General features: G+C 49.3%; 7 protein-coding genes across 7 annotated transcripts; 4 read left to right on the top strand and 3 right to left on the bottom strand.

Annotated features, from left to right (window-relative positions):
* The first annotated feature begins 1914 nt into the window (after positions 1-1914).
* BDV38DRAFT_259030 (uncharacterized protein) lies at positions 1915-2709 on the top strand. The gene is made up of 2 exons (XM_032055782.1): positions 1915-2184; positions 2250-2709. Exons 1-2 carry the CDS (start codon positions 2122-2124, stop codon positions 2460-2462), a joined length of 276 nt encoding a protein of 91 aa, XP_031909229.1. The 5' UTR covers positions 1915-2121; the 3' UTR covers positions 2463-2709.
* Positions 2710-4138: 1429 nt separating this feature from the next.
* On the bottom strand, positions 4139-5383 carry BDV38DRAFT_191787 (HAD family hydrolase). The gene is made up of 4 exons (XM_032052285.1): positions 5134-5383; positions 5036-5057; positions 4875-4984; positions 4139-4760 (listed from the first exon to the last, which is right to left on the bottom strand). The coding sequence occupies exons 1-4, from the start codon at positions 5231-5233 to the stop codon at positions 4279-4281; spliced, it is 714 nt and encodes a 237-aa protein (XP_031909228.1). The 5' UTR covers positions 5234-5383; the 3' UTR covers positions 4139-4278.
* A 112-nt stretch (positions 5384-5495) lies between these two features.
* On the top strand, positions 5496-7974 carry BDV38DRAFT_259024 (putative GTP binding protein). The gene is made up of 3 exons (XM_032055781.1): positions 5496-5641; positions 5700-5794; positions 5865-7974. The coding sequence occupies exons 1-3, from the start codon at positions 5629-5631 to the stop codon at positions 7392-7394; spliced, it is 1638 nt and encodes a 545-aa protein (XP_031909227.1). The 5' UTR covers positions 5496-5628; the 3' UTR covers positions 7395-7974.
* On the top strand, positions 7963-9574 carry cbfA (putative CBF/NF-Y family transcription factor). The gene is made up of 3 exons (XM_032055780.1): positions 7963-8481; positions 8636-8769; positions 8906-9574. Exons 1-3 carry the CDS (start codon positions 8332-8334, stop codon positions 9468-9470), a joined length of 849 nt encoding a protein of 282 aa, XP_031909226.1. The 5' UTR covers positions 7963-8331; the 3' UTR covers positions 9471-9574.
* A 22-nt stretch (positions 9575-9596) lies between these two features.
* BDV38DRAFT_191750 (putative SIR2 family histone deacetylase (Hst4)) lies at positions 9597-12117 on the bottom strand. The gene is made up of 2 exons (XM_032052284.1): positions 11396-12117; positions 9597-11327 (listed from the first exon to the last, which is right to left on the bottom strand). Exons 1-2 carry the CDS (start codon positions 11733-11735, stop codon positions 9940-9942), a joined length of 1728 nt encoding a protein of 575 aa, XP_031909225.1. The 5' UTR covers positions 11736-12117; the 3' UTR covers positions 9597-9939.
* A 1829-nt stretch (positions 12118-13946) lies between these two features.
* Positions 13947-17746, top strand: BDV38DRAFT_296373 (mediator of RNA polymerase II transcription subunit 16; the record flags this gene model as incomplete). The annotated part of the gene is made up of 9 exons (XM_032062925.1): positions 13947-14101; positions 14167-14512; positions 14571-15284; positions 15335-15554; positions 15609-15728; positions 15779-15889; positions 15942-16211; positions 16272-16403; positions 16476-17746. The coding sequence occupies 9 exons, from the start codon at positions 13947-13949 to the stop codon at positions 17177-17179; spliced, it is 2772 nt and encodes a 923-aa protein (XP_031909224.1). The 3' UTR covers positions 17180-17746.
* BDV38DRAFT_259014 (60S ribosomal protein uL29) lies at positions 17004-18613 on the bottom strand. The gene is made up of 4 exons (XM_032055779.1): positions 18534-18613; positions 18309-18448; positions 17837-18062; positions 17004-17738 (listed from the first exon to the last, which is right to left on the bottom strand). The coding sequence occupies exons 1-4, from the start codon at positions 18534-18536 to the stop codon at positions 17733-17735; spliced, it is 375 nt and encodes a 124-aa protein (XP_031909223.1). The 5' UTR covers positions 18537-18613; the 3' UTR covers positions 17004-17732.
* Between the last annotated feature and the right edge of the window lie 115 nt (positions 18614-18728).

The raw sequence follows: 18728 nt of genomic DNA, 5'->3' as shown, positions 1-18728 counted from the left end.
TCATCAGGGACATCTACATCAAACCACGCCATATATGAAACCCAAAATAAGCAGTTGAGGTCAACTTTACTACAGACTGAAAGCCATCTTTGAAACCTGCCCATCATCTTTGGATTTTCTTTTGCTTTCCCTTCTTTTCTACTTCGTCCCCAGCACATGAGGTCAGGTGGAGGAGGGGATTCCCTCCGGCTAGCCGAAAGAGGGGAAGCTCAAATGCGAAGCACTTGAGCAGAGCAGTGGCGACAGTATGGAGTACTGAGAAGGGACCCTCACAGCACGCTACTGAGGCTTTTTTTTTTTTTTTTTCCGTGTACGGATACCGACTGCATACGTACACCCGCAACAGTTAGCACGGATCTCCAGATGCACCTGTCATCGTTTCCCACAAAGTTCATGGGACGGAGAATCATCCAGTTGGTCTAAGGGAAATCTAAAAAAGAGTGGGAAAAGCAAAAAGGAAATCAGTGGGAAAAGCGTGGCAGCACTCAGGCCAAGACCCACTAAAATCAATAGTCTACAGATCCCGTCGATCACCACAAGGATCTGTTCGATTGTCGAATGAAAACCCGCGACTCGGTTATCTCCTTCCTTTTCCTTCCAAAGCCCTATGGGAGAAGCATGACTGGGCCTTACTTTTCAGTCTCGACATTGGCAGATGCCTGGAAGCACAGGAGATGGAGCGTTCATATTCGAACTCCACCTTTGGGGCCATTTCCGGGTTCCTGGTTTCTGTCAATCACCCACTCTGCCCGAAAAGCCGCTAATCATGATGCAATCCGAACCGCCCACGCCAAGTCACGAGGTTACGCAACAGCAGTTCCAAACGCATTGCCATGCATATGGAGGGGAACCAGACCATGCTAGGGGGAAGACGAACGGAGCGGAGCGGTTCGGTGCTATCATATGTGCTGGCCTTTTTCCACTGGTTTCCCCATTTACCCATCAACCGTCACCTACCTGAGCGGTTAATGCATGTGTCGTTCTCATGGAATACGTTTATCCTACTTCCCTTTTTCTGCTTCGGTTAAGTAATGTGACAGCAACTCAACGTCCATGATTTGCAAGTTCCGGCACCGCGGTACCGTACCCGAAATTTCCAGACGATCTTCGTCAGGCTCTGGAAAAAGAGGGGGGTTGAGTGGACATGACAGACATGGCGTTGGCGTTGGTGGAACCGAAAGAAAGGGGGCGTAACGAACTATCCCACAAAAGTTCTCAGGTCGTAATCGTATGCAAATTTGACTCCCAAGGTAAAAGTACCATTGGACAGTCTTACGGGGCTCTATACAGACAGACATACATACATCATAGCTCGTGATTATCCGAATGGTGAATGGGGCAGGGATCATGGCTGTTCATGGATGCGAACACCTGAAAGAGATCCCCATCGTTCACGTGTATGTAATGTGGGACCTAATTGAGATTGAGAGCATAAACACTTAGACAATAGGTACCCAAGGCGAAGGTATGTATCACGGACCCATTGTGTATCCATTTAGTACACTGTGCTAATACTATAGTCGATGGATAGCAATGGGGTCGGGAAAAATACATGACATACTCCAAGCCCAGGCCAGTTAGCAATCATTGTAGTTCGCCCCCAGTACTAGTATCTTCTTCTATCACCTCTCCAGATGCTTGGAAGCTTCGGAGCCGAGCATTGGGAAAAAAAAAAAAAAAAAAAAAAAAAAAAAAAGAGGAACTACGGATCTCGCTGTAGGTCCTTTGCCTGACCCCTGGGATGATCGCAAACAACCGCACGGATCGCTTCCAAGTGATTTTCAGACGGGTGGGCTCTGTGACGAGCCGTTGTCACCCGATGTAGGGATCTCAAATATTGGCCCCCTTTAAAAGAAATTCGCCGAAGACATCGGCGTATCAATGTGGCTGTCGAGAATGGAAACTGAGGAAGCTGGAGACCTCACAGAACTGTGACGCCCCTGAAGTAAGTCTGACAGTAATGAACCACTAAGTGATCGACGAGAGCATCGTATCCCTGACTTTGGGGTATAAGGTTGGTCTAAACTTGCTTACATACGTACGATCCGACTCCATCCCTTTGGATCGGATTTACCACGCTGATTTCCCATGCGTCAATCTTAATCTCCATTACTTGATGATATGGGGTCATTGTTCACGGATGATGCAACAACGACAATCATCACAGTCACTAGACTTACTCAGGTTAGTACATACCATAGTCAACTTTAGATAGTTGACTAAGGATTACCAAACTGATAGAGATGCAGTATACCGTACGCGTCTTGCAGCGCCACAGGAAACTAAACTTCAGCTGCGTGGCGGTGCTCGTAATATCAGCCACAGTAGCCTATTTTCTTTTGGTTTTTTTGTGTTTTTGCTTTTTCTTGTTTTCCCTTTTTTTTTCGGGTTTTGTGATCTGCTGCAGGGCTTTCCCATCGTCGCATCCGAGGGACTTCCTGGTCTACCTAGTCGTCTCATAGTGCACGGATGAAGTTGAGGAGAATTTGTCAGAAGTTGTCAAATAGTGCCGATTGATATGCACCAATGAGCTCTATTCCTGGGGCCGACTCTTAAGCCACAAACAACGCCTTGAATTTACGTTGGCTTGGCTCTGTCCTTTTGTACGAACGCAGCTCAACGCTCAGGGCCGCTGCCGTTCTCTCTCTCTCTCTCTCTCTCTGTTTCTTTTTCATTTTTCAAAAAAAAAAAAAAATTTACACTTTTGCCCCTTTTAGGCTGCCTGGTGGTTCATTCCCGCTTAGGAGATGTGATGTTATGCTCCACGGGTAGATGCACTGCAGTACTTCGAGGGAATCACACTGCAGTCATTCGAACTAGTATGCGGGTTAAGAATACCCAGTTTCGTTGGCTCTCTCGCCTTTCAAGCAGGTCAGGCACACACCTTTACATCCTGCTCAATCACTTCTCTCAATGAGAAAACTCTACCGGTGTGATTGATACCCCGTCTTCACTCGGTACATTCACATTCGTCCAAAAAAAAAGTCTCAGAAAAAAACGAATGGTAGAACAGAGAACCCACTTCCCGGTGATATCCCTATCCTGTATCGCTATCCCTTGCGTACTCCGAGTACAGTATCAGAAACAAGCTAAAGCCACAAGTACGCAGCACTGGTAGGCTCCAGTCTGTCCCCAATGGACAACGCGGCGGGGATTACGCCGATCACGATCCCTGTTGCTTCCAGGTTAAGGGAAGGGCGGCTGAAATCGACCTGTCTTTTTCCAGAACTCCATCGCCCCCTTCTGTAAACGAGGTGTTTGTCATGGCGTTCTCGGCCTGCAACCCAAAGTTCTTCATCCCATCCCTCGAATCTGTTCTGGAACAGCTCGTGTGGATGCGGATTGCTGCCACAATCCAGTTATTCCCTGTTTAACCCGAATCGCATTTTTGATCGTTATCTGGGATGCTTTTCAAGCTTTCCCTCCTTTCTAGATCGGGTCCGACTTGCGTCTGACGGCCATTTTTACAAGTAATAGGTCTTCTTTTTCTTGCTCAATCTGAGCTTATCGAAACTTGCTAAGACTCGGTTGAGCATCAGGTTGTCGGTGAGCAATGTCTAACCGTATGACGTTTAACTTAAACATTAACTATTCTATGATATATTGCACCTGGATTCCGGAATGAGCAGGACTTTTAAGATCTATCATGCAGGGCAGGTAGGCGGTGATGCCTCGGCAAAGATCTCTCGGTGTAGAGGTCACCTTTCCGAAGGCTCTCCCGGATGGAGCTTGCTCCATATCCTCTATCGTTCTGATCAGAGCCACTTCACACCGCCATCGCTCAAGGTTCGCGATGGGTCTTTTATGGATCCTCGTCTACATCGCGGCGTTTTCTCGCCACGCTCGCCTTCCTTAGTCGGTAGTAATAGTAGTACTTGTTTCTCAGAATCTCGGCCAGACTCGACTCAGCCAGCCTGGAACCGTTTCAGCCCCAGTCGTTTGGCGTTGTTTCATCTCCATTGGGGGAGCTCGAGCCGTCGTTTGGAATGGAGCTTCTGAGCGAATTCTGAGCGAACATCGTACCGTCCAAGCATTAGCGCCATGCAAGGCAACTTCCTTACTTGTACCTACATTTGTACATGTCATATCACCTGAACGGGTCCCGTACTTTGTCTATGTACTTTGGAGTATGCGTTCTAACCTTCTATGTACAACGAAACTAAAACAAAACAAAACAATGTCTACACAACCCTGGGACCCAGTACAAAACTTGGAAAAGAAATACGAAGGTGGAAACCCAGGCCAGTCTAGTCTATCTATTGATCCCATATCTCCCCTTTATTGATATGCATCCCGAATCTCCAACTGAATGCGTCCATCAACCACGCCCTTAACCGAAAGACTTCTCAAGTCCTCCACAATCCAGTCTGCTCCTGCCTCTTGAAGCTGCGCCAGCGAGTGGGTCGTCGTCAGTGCGATCACCTTGAATCCCGCAGCCTTGCCTGCTCTAATGCCCGAGGGCGCATCCTCAAGCACGACTAGCGATGACGAATGTTCCAGGCCGAGGCGCTTACGGCCGAGCAGATAGCACCGCGGATCAGGCTTGCCCAGCTCGACATCCTCCGCGACAACAAGCATTTTCGGATGCGTGAGGTTCATGACACCTAGCCAACCATCGATGAGTGCGCGCGTGCCAGAGGTGACGACACCCCAGCAGGCACCGGCATCGTCGAGCTGCGAAAGGAGGTACCTAGCGCCGGGGATTTCAACGGCGTCGGAGCCAAATTCTTTAGGGATGCGGCCTTCGATAGAGCTGACATCTAGAGCAATCGATCATCAGTCCATGCGCTTCCTCCCTATCCCCCGCCACTCCTCTTATCATCACTCGCTGATATGGATCTCCCCGAAAGCGAGGAACCATGACATGAACTTACACTCCCAATTCGCCCGCTTCGGGTCATACAGCTGCAGCGTATCAATGCTCCGACGTCCATGAGACGTGGCCAGAATAACCTTAGGGTCAACTCCTAGCTCCTCGCCGACCCTGTCGTTGGGTTAGAACCATGTGACTATAGTTCGGCGGGGTCAGACTAACTTGTGCCAGTGCTTCACAATCGCTTGACGAGACACCTAAGTTTAGCATTTCGTCACAATATAGCATCTTTCTACTCAAAGAGATTTTTAATTTCTTACCATCAGTAGAATCGACGATAGTGCCGTCGAAGTCTGAGAGGAGGCCATCAAAAGTGACGACTTGCGGAGGGGCTGAGAATGAGCCTTGGCCTTTAGTCATTGTGCTTATAGATTGACCAGGATATTCAATCAAAATAATAACCAGAAAGAGCGAGCAAAGAAAGAGGCGGGAGCGATGTCTAGAACAGGGTTTCTATGTAAAGTATCACACAACGAAAGAAACGGAGAATTCGGCGGCCCAGACCACAAGAAAGTAAATGGTTCAAATCCCAATAGATAAGAATTCCTTCCTTATGGATCGGGCACAAAATCCGCGGGATGGTCGGAGATCGGTGGTATATTACTCCGGTTATCTTAGCGCGGGTAAAATAGTTTGCACAAAATTGTTCGGACGGCGAGCTTGTGAGATAGAAGAAAAAACTTCTATTACTCCCTTCTACCCTTGGTTTGTGCTTTTTTGTTATTTCAAGGGGAGATTTGTGTAATCCTGTCAATATGGTCAAGCTAGGTAGGCTTTTCACCTTGATTTTCTTATCTGGTTCGAATTTGTATTGACCGTTCCCAAGGCAAAAACTCGAAGCGGACGCCCGTCCGGTTACGGCACAAGATCGAGAAGGCTTCTGCGGCCAAGCAACGGAAGCAGAGAAAGCTTGCCAAGAAGGTATGTGTTTTTGTTCTTCTTTTCAATTGTTTGGTGGAAGAGTTTCAAGTGGTTAATACTATCATTGCAGAATCCCGAATGGCGCTCAAAGATCAAGAAAGATCCGGGTATCCCTAATTTGTTCCCCCACAAGGCTCAGCTTCTTCATGAGATTGAGGAGAGGAAGCGATTGAAGGCCGAGGAACAGGAGCGCATCCGTGATGAAGCGCGCGCTCGCAAGAAGGCACAGAAGGAGTCGCAACAGCAAGGAGACGACACCGAAGACGTGATGGAGAATGATCTTGATCTGGAGGGTGACTTTGACGATGAAGATATGGATGAGGATGCCGATGATTCGTCGAACCCTATGGCTGCGCTACTTGCCTCTGCGCGCGCGAGAGCGGCAGAGTATGATGATCAACATGAGAGCGATGATGATGATGATGAAATGGACGAGGATGACGATGAGGATATGGACGGCATGGATGAGGACGAGGAAGATGGCAGTGCTGCGCCGGGCGATTCGGCTCCCCAGCTTGTTTCACAGACTCACAGCAAGGAGAGCTCTCGGCGGCAATTCGATAAGGTGTTCAAGCAGGTTGTTGACGCTGCGGATGTTGTGTTGTATGTGCTTGACGCTCGCGATCCGGAGGGCACCCGGTCCAAGGATGTGGAGCGTGAGATTATGGCGGCAGCTGGTGGAAACAAGAGAATGATCCTCATCCTCAACAAGATCGATCTTATCCCTCCGCCGGTGCTGAAGAACTGGCTGGTCCACTTGCGCCGATACTTCCCCACCCTGCCTCTGAAGGCCTCCAACGGCACCGCCAACGCTCACAGCTTCGACCACAAGCAGTTGACCGTCAAGGGTACATCAGAGACGCTTTTCAAAGCTCTCAAGTCCTACGCCCACAGCAAGAACCTGAAGCGGTCCATCTCTGTCGGTGTGATCGGTTACCCCAACGTTGGAAAGTCCTCTGTCATCAATGCCCTCACTGCCCGTCTCAACAAGGGCTCCAGCAATGCATGCCCTACTGGTGCCGAGGCCGGTGTCACCACAAACCTGCGGGAGGTGAAGCTGGACAACAAGCTTAAGCTGATCGACTCCCCCGGTATCGTATTCCCGAACGCTGAGAAAAAGAAGACCAAGAAGAAGCAGGTGGAGGAGCGTGCACGCCTCGTCCTCCTGAACGCTATCCCACCGAAACAGATCGAGGACCCGGTTCCGGCCGTGTCCCTGCTTCTCAAGCGTCTCTCTACCTCCGAAGATCTCAAGTCGAAGCTGTTGCAACTCTATGGTATCCCCGCTCTTTTCAGCAGCGGCGACCAGACTCATGACTTCTTGGTCCACGTTGCCCGCAAGCGCGGTCGTCTGGGTAAGCACGGTGTGCCCAACATTGAGGCCGCAGCCATGACCGTGATCAATGACTGGAGGGACGGACGGATCCAGGGATGGGTGGATGCTCCTGTGCTGCCAGTTGTCGCCGCGACAGATGGAGCTTCGGCCCCTGTGGCCGCTGCGTCGGGTGTGGATACGAAGCAGGTTGTCACTGAATGGGCCAAGGAGTTCAAGATCGAGGGTCTGTGGGGTGATGGCGCTGATGAGGAGATGGCGGAATAATCTGGTTTATTTATTCTTGTCTGCTATGGATACATGGATACCAAAAAGGCGTTGCCTGGCTTTTTGTTCTTAAGACGGTAGAATGATGTTCTTCGATGTCAATATCAAGTTATGAGATGGTTAAACATAGTTTCAGTTGACGGGATCTTGTAGATAGGAGATCGCTGCTCAAGAACCCAATATGACAAAATATAGTCTGACTGAATGAATAAGAGGTCGGGGGGGGATGAAGATGGGTAGTCTACTAGAAATTCTGCACGAAGCAAATCCCACTTCCAGTTCTCTTCAAAAAAAACTGATGGTTTTCTGACATGTCCACCCGCAGAGTCCAACCTGGATATATATCTTCACCCAGACATACTACAATACACACAAATATATAAGGACTATACAACGAAACAAACCATAATAAATAAACCATACCAATTACTACACAAAATCCAATTTATCATGATACAAGTACTAAACCATAAATACTATCAATAACATCAAGTACCATTTATACCAGTAGCACTGTAGTTGTAACAGTAACCCCCCCGCAGGAAAAAAACAAAAAAAAAAAAAAGTATGCAAAACCCACCAATTGATAAGATTTAATTTAATCAAACCAAATGATGAATTGCCACCGCTCTCCACGCGCCTCCGCATCGCGTCGCGTTTTTTTTACCCTTTCATCTCAATTTCCTCCTTCAATTTCAGGAACCAACGAAAAACCAAGGACAAAGATCGATTTTACCCTAATCGATACCTCTCCCAGAGTCATCCATACCTACTGGAAAGCCAGGAAAAAGAAGAAAGCAGCAATATCATCACCCGATGCCCACCTCCACCCTCCACATCTAATCCAACAAAAGAATTATAACCAAACCAACCACCCAACAGCAATCCTGAAAACAAAAGAAAAAGAACCCCCCCCCCAAAAAAGATAACATCAATAATGCCACCCCGGAAATCCACGGGCGAAACCGTCGAAGACCCAGCATCCTCACCACAAGTCCAGACGCAATCACCGCCTACACAATCGCAACCGATTCAAGCGACAGAGCAACAACTTAAGGCGAGGGCTGAGGGGGGTGTTAGTATTGAGGTTAGTTGAGGATATAAGATTTCAATTTTCTCTCTGCTTCCCTTTTTTTTTTTTTTTTTTTTTTTTTTTTTTACGTTGCTAGATTCGTTTTGCGGTATATCTATTATCTACGAGGTATTGGATATAATAACTAATACAAAATGCAAAATAAAAGGACTATCTCCTCCCTCGCTCCCTAACACTTCGACTCGCGAAATCGGTCCTCCCACCTAACACCTCCATCCAGAAGGATGCAGTCCTCGCTATCCAGAAAGCGGCAACGGTGTTTGTGTCATATCTCTCTTCACAGTATTATTTCCCCCCTTCCCCTCCCCCCCACCTTCTCTTTGTCCTTTCTTGCTTCTGTGTTGGATGGCCAAGGTATGTTGTGATTAGTGGGTATATATGATGGCTAAAGTGTGCGTCTGTTTTTTTTCTTCTATAGTGCCAATGAAGCGACTTTGAAGCGGACGGTTGCGCCATCGGACGTCTTTAGTGCGATTTCGGAATTGGAGTTTGATGGGTTCCGGTCGAGATTGGAGAAGGAGTTGGATGCGTTTACGGAGTTGAAGGCCGGGAAGAGGAAGGCGAAGAAGGGAGATGCTGAGGCAACTGCTGCGGAGGGCGGGAAGGGGAGTGCTGTTTCGGAGGGTGGTGCTGCTGCTTCGAGGGGGGTGAAGAGAGTGAAGAGGGTTGAGGGTGAGGAGGCTGCTTCTAGTCGGCCGGAGGAGGGGGATGATGGGGATGAGACGCAGGATGAAGCGGAGCAGGTGGATGAGCATGAGCACGAGCATGAGTCGGAGGCCGAGGAGGAGGAGGATGAGGGTGAAGAAGAGGAAGAAGAGGAGGAGGAGCCGGGCGAGGAAGAGGATATCGATCGGGTGGAGGACTTGGATCGTGACTCGAGGGCGAAACGGGTTATGGACCCCGATGCTGCTGGGGATGAGTCGGACAGTGAGGACGATGCTGGGCCGTCGTCACAGTTGAGAGGGGACTTGGGGTTGGGTTGATTTTCTGGTAGCGATTATGGTTCTGTTGCTAATCGATAGATTGTTTGTTCTACATTACATGTATGAGTCGATGTTAATTATTGAGATGTGCAAGAATGCCGATTCATTTCCAAGCATATGGTATGGATGATAGATAATGCGACAATGTATACCAAACTCCACAATCGACAACAACCTAAACGCCGACCCGAAGGACCAGATACATGATCATCATCCCATAAATTATACAAAGCAGACGCGTATCGTCTGAACCACCATTCATAGTACAGCACCCCAGTCGAAGCAGCAGGAGGCATGCTGTTTCTCTCCCATACCCATTGCCCACAAAACGCCATTGCAACATGCATAGTCTATCCTGGTATCTTGACAGTTCAACTGACGGGCCCTAAGGTAAAATAAACAGAAAAATAATAATGACGAAGAATAGAAGAAGATAGACTAAAAATGACATGCGACCAGTGCCATGCAGTCATGCGGCCGGCTGATTTAACAACTGACTCATCCCGTTCGGAACAGACTTGGGGGAGATCGTGTCTGGTTGGCGCCAACGACTGCTGCGTTGGGGGGTCTCTTCTCCCTTCTGAGCCACCTGAGGAAGCATTGGGCCATTGTTGCGAGCCGCGCCCGGGGGCAGTGGGTGCATTGGCTTGTTTTCCTCTTTCTCCAGCTTGACCGCTTTTTCCGAGTCGGTCGCGACCTTCTGCGCCTTGGTCACCTTGCTGAAGGTGGTAATCCGGGAATTCTTGGCCGGCTCGTCTTTCTTGGTCTTCTTGCGAGGGGCACTCTTCTTTGCGGCTGGCTTCTTGGGCTCTGCGGTCTTCGACGCCTTGAGCACTTCCTGGAGGCTGCGCCCGCGACTGGCAGGATTGGACCGAGATCTGGCCGGGCCCTTCTTCGGTACTTGTGAAGCCTCCTCGTCGTGACTGGAGGAAGGCGTGAGGAAGCCCGTTTGGGTCTTTTGCTTCTTCTTCGGCGTTTCGATGACAATCGACACTCCATGCTCGTGTTTTGCGCGCTCCACCTCAGATGCATTGCATTCATCGAATACATTCTCGGAGTGATCATCCCATCGTTTCAGGGCGGCCAGCCGCGCCACTTCCTCACAATCCCCCTTGACCATCAAGTCCCAGCAATCTTCAAACTCTTTACCGGCCGGGGGTTCATTGTTGATCCACATGGTCACCCCATTTCGGCGACTCCGGATGACGGAACAAAGGCTCTTCACCAGGCGCCGCACGCCGGGAATTTTTAGGCTAGTGCCCACCACGATCAGCGCGTCTGGGCGCGAACGTACATCAGCATTCATGACCGAAGTGATGGCTTCCTCATCCGGGTTATGTTCGTTGTAGAGCACGATCCGGGGCCGCATTTTACCGATGCCATGACTGCGCTGCCCCGTCTCGATGCGGAACTGGTTGTTCCTTGCGCATTCTGGACATTCCGGAGCATCTGGACGATCGAACATGGCGCCATCGAAGTCACCGAGATGACGACATTTTTGGCACACCATCTTCTCCAGGCTTCCGTGCAACTGGATGGTGCGCGGCCATGGGGCCTTCACATTCAATGGGATCTGAGTGGCCAAGGGAGGCATCGAAGTCTCAATGCCATCAATGTTCTGGGTGTACAGGCGGGTCAGACGATTTTCTTGGCTGAGCCGAGCCAGCATGTGGTGAAAAGCCGTTGGGGAGGTCTTGGCAGCCTCTTCGGACAGCGACCGCACCATGTCTTGAAAGGAGGCGGTTAGTGTTTCATCTTGATAGACGGCAGCATCAAAGAGTAGTTTCCCCGATGCTTTGAGGTTATGTTTTTTCTGTAGAGATTTAAAGAGCCCATCCGTGGAGCGGAAGTCGGGAACTATATGGCAGCAAGAGATATGATTAGCGCAGGGACGAGTGGTAGACAGGGAAGATGGGGCTGCATACTGCCGGCCGAGGTGGAGATGCCCGCTCCAGCGATGACGACAATTTTGCGGTGCCGACGAATGGTTTTGGTTAACAGATCGATCTGCGCCTGCTGTTCAGTATAGGAAAGTCCAGCGCTGCTGGAGAGATCTAGCCGTTGTGTTTGGCGTTCTTTGGGGGCGGCGACCCGTCTTTTTTTCCTAGCGGGCGGCAAGTCATCTCGGTCTTGGCTGCTGTTGCGGGTGCCGCTTGACTCATCTGCTTCCTGTGACGGAGGCGGCGACGGATAAAACCCCGGTGGTGGTGTCGGTGAAGCTGGCGGCGAGCTCAGCTCGGAGACGTCGGAGAATCCATCGTCCATGGCGTGGGCGTAATATTTATCCGTGACAATTATTAAGAAAAATATATAATAATAAAAAGGTTGTATAGAGTCACACGGGCCGTGGGAGGAGGAGGAAGAGAGAAAGGAAGAAGAATGATGTGGTGGTGGTTGAAAGGGCTGAGGTGTCGTGTTGGAGAAAGAGGAGAAAAAGAGGAGACAAGCAAAGCAGAGCTTTCACCACAAAGAATTGCTAATTGCTACCCTGATTCAAAATCAGAGAGAAAAGCGACCACAATTGGAACATCAATTGCTTGGAGGACCCCTCCGAAATTGAACCATTCGTTGGATTAAAAAATCTCTTCCTGTTTTTTTTTTTTTTTTTTTTTTTAACCCCTTTGCGTTTTTTACCTTTTTCTTTTCTGGATTTGCGGAACTAACTCCCTTGTCTGGGTGGTAGGAGGTAAGGGGAGAGAGAGGAAGAAGAGGAGGAAGAAAAGAAGAAGTCGACGACGATGACCAGAAACACGTCGACGGATGGGGGTCGAGAAGAGGGTGGGTTGAATGAACGCAACCGTAAGAGTGACTAAGAGACGATCGAAGGGGGAAAAGGGAAAATCATGAGGTCAGGGCGGGAGAAGGGAAAGAATAATTTATGGCAAAATGGCACAGCGTACGAGAGTCAGTCGTCGTAGTTCTGGTTCAACTCTGCTGCTCTCGCTTGGTGCCGATGCTGTGTTTATTTTGACTGACCCACGGGATGGAACACAATCGCAGCAGTGATACTGGAGGACCAACGGGAAACCCTAACACCCCAGGTTGACAGACGTCAAGACTGGCAACGGGAGGTATGTTGAGAGGAATGCAAGTAGCGATCGTTGATCTACTGGTACTGAGTACCGGACAGAGAGCACAGGTTCTATGGGATCCAATATAAGAGGTCCCTGGTTTATGAAGGAGAACCTCTTGTTTATGTCTTGACCTCCAATGTGAACTAACAAATCTGCTACCAAATTTAGCGCGAAATCCAACATGCAAAGACCACTAGGAGTAATCGGGTTTAGCCTTCTAGAACCTTTAGCCGCAGAGCAGCAGCTGATTGGTCCGTCCCCACGTCGAACCTGCTGCAACGAACTGCAGCACCTATAAGGTTCTAGATATACCACTACTTAAATAGCACCTAGCCTTCTGGCGTATGGCTTTTCAAATTCTTTTGTAGTCCGATCTCGTATCTCTTGTGCTTAGTTGTCCGTCCGATGCAGGGCAGCGTGTGCCCAACCCAGCGACGGGGTGACATGTCTCCAACTCCTCACCCCCTTTGATCCATGCAGCTCTACCGATAATATCCCGCACATGAGAACACGCAATTCCACGGAATTGGGTCCATTTCCCCGGACTAGGACGGTCGCTCCTCTTATTCGCTCTTGAAACACTCTAAGTGACCTGGTTTTATTGCTAGACTTTTCCTTTTGTGTGTCCACCTCCCTCAAGGGTCTCGCCACGGCTTCCTTTGGCGAACAGCTACGCTAATAAATGTTTGCATTGTAAAAACATAAAACTATCATTGATTCCGCTACATTGCATCATCTATAGCTGAATTGGTTCATGTTATCAAGGGAGATGCCGTGCTCCTCCGTTTCCACTCGTTATCCGTTCACGGCACATTGCAAGGGTAGATCATTGTATTATGCACTTGCCACGTCTCGGCCCCTCTATTCCCCATCTAACCGGTAATTCCCAGTAAGGGACAGCCGTACCATGCAGTTGTGTGTCAGCATATGGCTCTCATGGGAAGATTGGGGGTCGGCGGGGAGGTAGTATAGAAGTAGGGCTCGGGATGGGTGGGGATGGCGATGATTGGTTTATCTGGTTGACCCGGATACCGTGATCACCGGACCCCACGTGATCGATGACTAAGCCAGCCGTTGACTCCACATGGAATTGAATGTGTGATCGATGAAAGATTGAGCGAGATCAGAAATGAATGATAATCTTGGTTGAAGAAAGTGTATAGAGGCCGCAGGATGTGGATGCGCACTTTTCGTGTTGGTTCCAATTGAGTTAGGCTTGCTGTTTCTTTAGACTTCCGTTTGGCGTGGCCTGTTCTTAGTATCGCTGCGGGCTCTGACATCTATCGCCCAGGAACAGACGCCCTTACTATGATATCGACCGGACTATCATTCTAAAATATTCTCGGGAAGTTAAAGGCTACACATTCCTCTTTTATGAATAATATATGCGATTCCCGAAATCATGCCAATGATCATGGACGGCGGCATCAATGTTGACGATTTGTTTGGCGAATCTGCCTCTCTCGAGCTGGGCTTGCCAGCGACCGCCCCTACCTCGAATTCCACCAAAGGTCTGGCTCAACGCCTAGATGAGATGCGACTTTTGGGGTGCTGCCAGTACGTCATATGCCTCTATCCTTATAGCGATCCCGCTAGTTTGTACAGAAACTTACTAGGTGTAGGAAGATTGCCTGGTCTAAACAGGGCTGCATTGCATATATCTCTCAAGATACATTGAGGGTGAACCTCCGTCACCTGGAATGTCGACCATCTGATGGCAAGTGGGTGCTGAGCGATGACACTCCATTGCACCCAGTGGCAGAGGCCCATGGGGGCCAACCCCTCGTTCACCTATGCTGGAATGAGATTGGGTCTGAATTAGCCGTGGTTGACTCGTCTGGACGAGTTTCGATTTATAATATTGCGATTTCTCTTAACAGTCTAGCTGGACAACGTCAGGCAGCATTTGATCCAATCGATGATGCAGCTCAGATTGTCGGCGTTATGTGGCTGAACATTCAACGTTCCGTAAGTGCCCACTTTCTTGTTTCTCTCATGTTTGGTATGGCGCTCAACTCCCTCCAAGGTTCATGCGTTCAATGTAGCAGCAATGGTACAAGGGCGCCGAGCATATTCACCTTTTCGACGTCGCCCAATAGGCCCCTTTCACCCAGCTGGGAAAGCCGCTTTGTTATGTGTCACCAGATCTGGCATCATCAGGCTCTTGTACCAGAACCCTGACAACAAATGGGCAGAGATTTCTGCAGAACTGAAGAATGCGAGCTACTCCGACCGACTTCTTACTCATGCGGCTATAGTGGCCACTCAGAATGGAATTCTCATCGCGACATACTCTGCATGTCAAAAGATCTACTTCTATCGAGTGCAGATTAACTGGACTCCTCCGCAATGGGATCCGAGCCAGTTAAAGCAGGCACCAAACCAATTCCCAGTTCCAAGCTTTCGCTTCATGCATTCTAAAGTTGAGGCTCCTTGTATCGTACCAAGTGCATGCCGCAGCGGGGAAGCCACCAACGATGGGTTACCATCCTCTACCAACCCACTGTATTGCCTCACCCGCCTGGATATAGTCCTCGCCGCACATGATAATTCGGCAGGGATGACTACGAATCCGTGGATACTGGCGGTTTTCTCGATCCCCCCTCACGCTACTCCTGATCACTCACAGCAACAGAGCCCCTGCAGTATCATTGTCCGATGGCAACTAGACTCTGCTCCACAGGTGCTTCACCCAAAGTTTGACGAGGTGACTTCAAAGAAGAATAATGCGCAAATCAAAGTAAGTGACTCAAGGTTGACTGCTGGTGCGCTTTGCTGATTGCCGACTAGCCAAAATCGGTGCTACGACGACTGGAAGACATGTACTGTGACAGATACGTCACTATGATAGAGCAGACAGAACATGGAAACGTACTAGCGGTCACGTACGATGATAGTTCGGTCACTTTCTATGATCCAAAGACGATGGCCGTCTTGAATGGAACTGATGATACGAATACACTGACTAGCTTAGCTCATGCAGGATTCCATTACCCCCCTGACTCTGCAGGTACCTTCCCCTCAAGATAACACGATGGCACGAAGGTTGACGCTTCTATAGCAGGTCTACACATCAGCTTCTCCCCCAGTGGCTGCAACGCTGTCACACTGGATGGAGAAGGGCAGGCGCAGCTACGAGTGATGGAACACTCGTATGGCGCGGAAAATGGACTTTACGATGAAAGTATGTCTTTTACGCTCAATGATCTATGGTTATATCTGACATCATTCAAGATAAATTCTCTGCTGCTGTTGCCTCTTTGACCTTGGCATTCTGCCGCGGATGCGGAAGCGAGTTTAACACGGATGATATCTTGTTAATTTTGAAACGGCAGGCGTCACCTGGTTAGTAAAACCTCTACACTTGACTGGATCCCAGGCCTAACTATTTAGAAAGATGCGCAAATATCTTTCATTAACGAAGTTTACCGCGCGCTGGGTGTCAACTGCAATTATACACAAGAAAACGACAAATTGATGAGCCATCAGTACCTGCCAAAATGCCTCAGCGTACAGGCCGCGCTGGGGTTCATTGATAAATACAAGTCGCGGAACTTTGCATCTAATGTACCTTGGACAATTCTGCAGCTTCGTCATGCTTCGGTCTTATATGCGTTGTTCCTGCAGTATCTTAAAGGAGGTGTTCAGGCAGAACCCCCCGATGCAGGTAAGATTTCGACATGCGGGAAATATACTGAATTTTCTCTGACTGTAAGATCTGATCCAGATGCTATACGCATTTTACTCGGAAATACGAAATGGGCTCTGGACTTGTTACATTATGTTTTGAACGATCTTCTTGACCTCGCAGATGATCTAGAGAGCTTCCTTTCTGATCAGGAGGCCTTTGCTCAAAAATGTCAGTATATCGTCCCTTGATTTGAACCTCAAACCAGAGCCATGACATCGATACTGATACTGTTTGTGGCAGTGAAAACCATAAACTCTCTACCCTTGATCATCCTCCTGTCTAGTATGTCCCGGGCCTTCCTGCGCTTCATCTGCCGCGGTTTGCGAGGACTGCAGGCCGGCTACGCTACTGCACCTCTGACGGGCGATGCTGGCGTCTACTATGCCGAAATCTATCAAACCTTAGACACGTCCCCTGTGCGAATCGACGTGTATGAGAAATTGCTTGCTGGGGTGGACTCGACCGTGCGACATGTCTATCATGGCGCCGGGTTTGGAGACAATGAACGACCGGGACCTGAAAAGGAGCTCTTAGTCAACGGCCGTATCCCCCCTGTTCTTGTTGCAGCAGTCTCTACTATTCTCCGACAGACAGTCCCCGCGCTCAAGCCTGAGATCGATCGTATGGCTATCTATATGGGAGACTACAGTTGGCTCGGCCTTGGATCCGACCGACGTGCAGAGTTGTACCGGAGGACCCGGGATGTGGATATCATCAAAAAGATTCCTTTCAGAAGCACGGCGTCTGCGGGCTCGGACGAGGCTCAAAGCGGAAAGCACAGTCCCAGCCAGGTGCGCAGACGATGCGTCCGTTGTTGCGAGATTATGTGCGGTGCGTACCCGCCACGCCCACAGTTGTCGTCACGCATGATGTACAAGTTGGGCTATGTACGGTATTGTATTTGTGGAGGAGGATGGACTTTGGAGTCGGACCTCCACCGCTAGACAAATCATCCGTGGTGCTCGGTTGTTCTAGTTTAGTAGGCTAGAGATTATTGTAAAAATCTTTGAAATATGATGTGTAATATCTCGATTAACAGTGCCGCCTTGGGGTTATAAGGACCAGTTTAATAGAGATCGGAGGACTACGTGGTTGTGTATGAATACGATGATAGCGCAGACTCCCGGACCAAAATCATTCCTGACTGGATTTGCTCCTCGCAACACCACCATATAATTCCTATTGAGCATAAATGGTACTGCATGGAAACGAGTATCGACCAGGAAAGACCCCTTCTCGAGCCATCGCCCCTAAGGAATTGGATTGTCGGATTCTTAAGGAACTCGTCACATCACGGTCGCAAGTCGTGCATTATCATTGTCATGTCAAGTAAAGCCTTCATTTAATATCGACTTGCATCTTTTTTCTAAGATACATAATCAATTTCTTTTAAAAGACGTTTTTGGTGCAACCGACCCACACAAGGTGGTCCAACCCGTCATCTTTATAACGACGTTCCCGGAACTCCATCTAAATCCAGACACGACCCGACTTCATTTAAGCCTGTTCGAACAACCGATCAGCACTGGTTCACTTTTTCCGAAGAGAATGGTCTTCCCCGCTGCGAGCGTAATCTCGTCGGGAAGATGACTGCCTCATACCTTAACAGCGTACTTGCGCTGGGGGAAGTGGATCTCGCGCTTCTTCTGTCTCTCGGTCTTGAGGGAGGCCTCGTGCTTGGTAAGGCGGCGACGGAGAGCACGGGTAAGCTTGGGGCGGAGGTCGAGAGGGAGGTACTTCTTGTTCTTGTAGAACAAGCGGAGCTGAGCGCGCTGGTTGGCGTTGATGATGGTGTGGACACGAGCAATCGACTTGCGGACGTCGTGGCTGTAACAGATTCACAATCAGCATTTTCTTGGTCTGTTTCCGTTTCCCCTTTGTAGTTTGTGCAAGTTGAAAAAAAGAAGAGAAAATTTGCGCAGTCGTTCCAGTTCCTCCTCTTTTCAAATCAGACGTAGAATTTTCGCCTCCTTTCCCTTCTTCTTCCATCTAGCGCACATATTCTTTTGTGGTATTGGCGTAACCAGGTGCAAATAGGGATTTTCGAAAAAGGAAAAGTAATTTCAAACGCACATTCTCTGGGTCTTCGACGAGGCACCGCCAGTGATCTTCTGGACGCGGAGCTGGCTGAGCTCCTGCTTCAGCTCCTCCAGCTGCTTGGTGAGATCATCCTTGTTCTTTCCCCAGAGCTGACCAGCCTTGACCTTGGAAGACTATCGACGAAACCGTTAGCAACCCATTAATTCGAACGCGAAAAATTCACCAGCATCGTTATCATCCTGGCGCAGCGCAACATACCATGGTGGGCGGTATTGTCGTGTCGTGCGGTTGTCGACGAGAGGATTGAAGATGGACCGGGTCAATTTGGGATGTTCGTTGTGGGACTAGGGTTATTTTTTTCTTGCGTGTGGTGCGCCGCCGTAAGCGGGCACGTGATAGAACTGTGGCTGGTGCGCGGTGATGACGCCGCCTCCGCCTCCGCCTTACCGGACT

The sequence above is a fragment of the Aspergillus pseudotamarii genome (assembly GCF_009193445.1).
Source record: "Aspergillus pseudotamarii strain CBS 117625 unplaced genomic scaffold BDV38scaffold_70, whole genome shotgun sequence".
NCBI classification, from domain to species: domain Eukaryota; kingdom Fungi; phylum Ascomycota; class Eurotiomycetes; order Eurotiales; family Aspergillaceae; genus Aspergillus; species Aspergillus pseudotamarii.
This window is presented reverse-complemented; position numbering and strand designations above follow the sequence as displayed.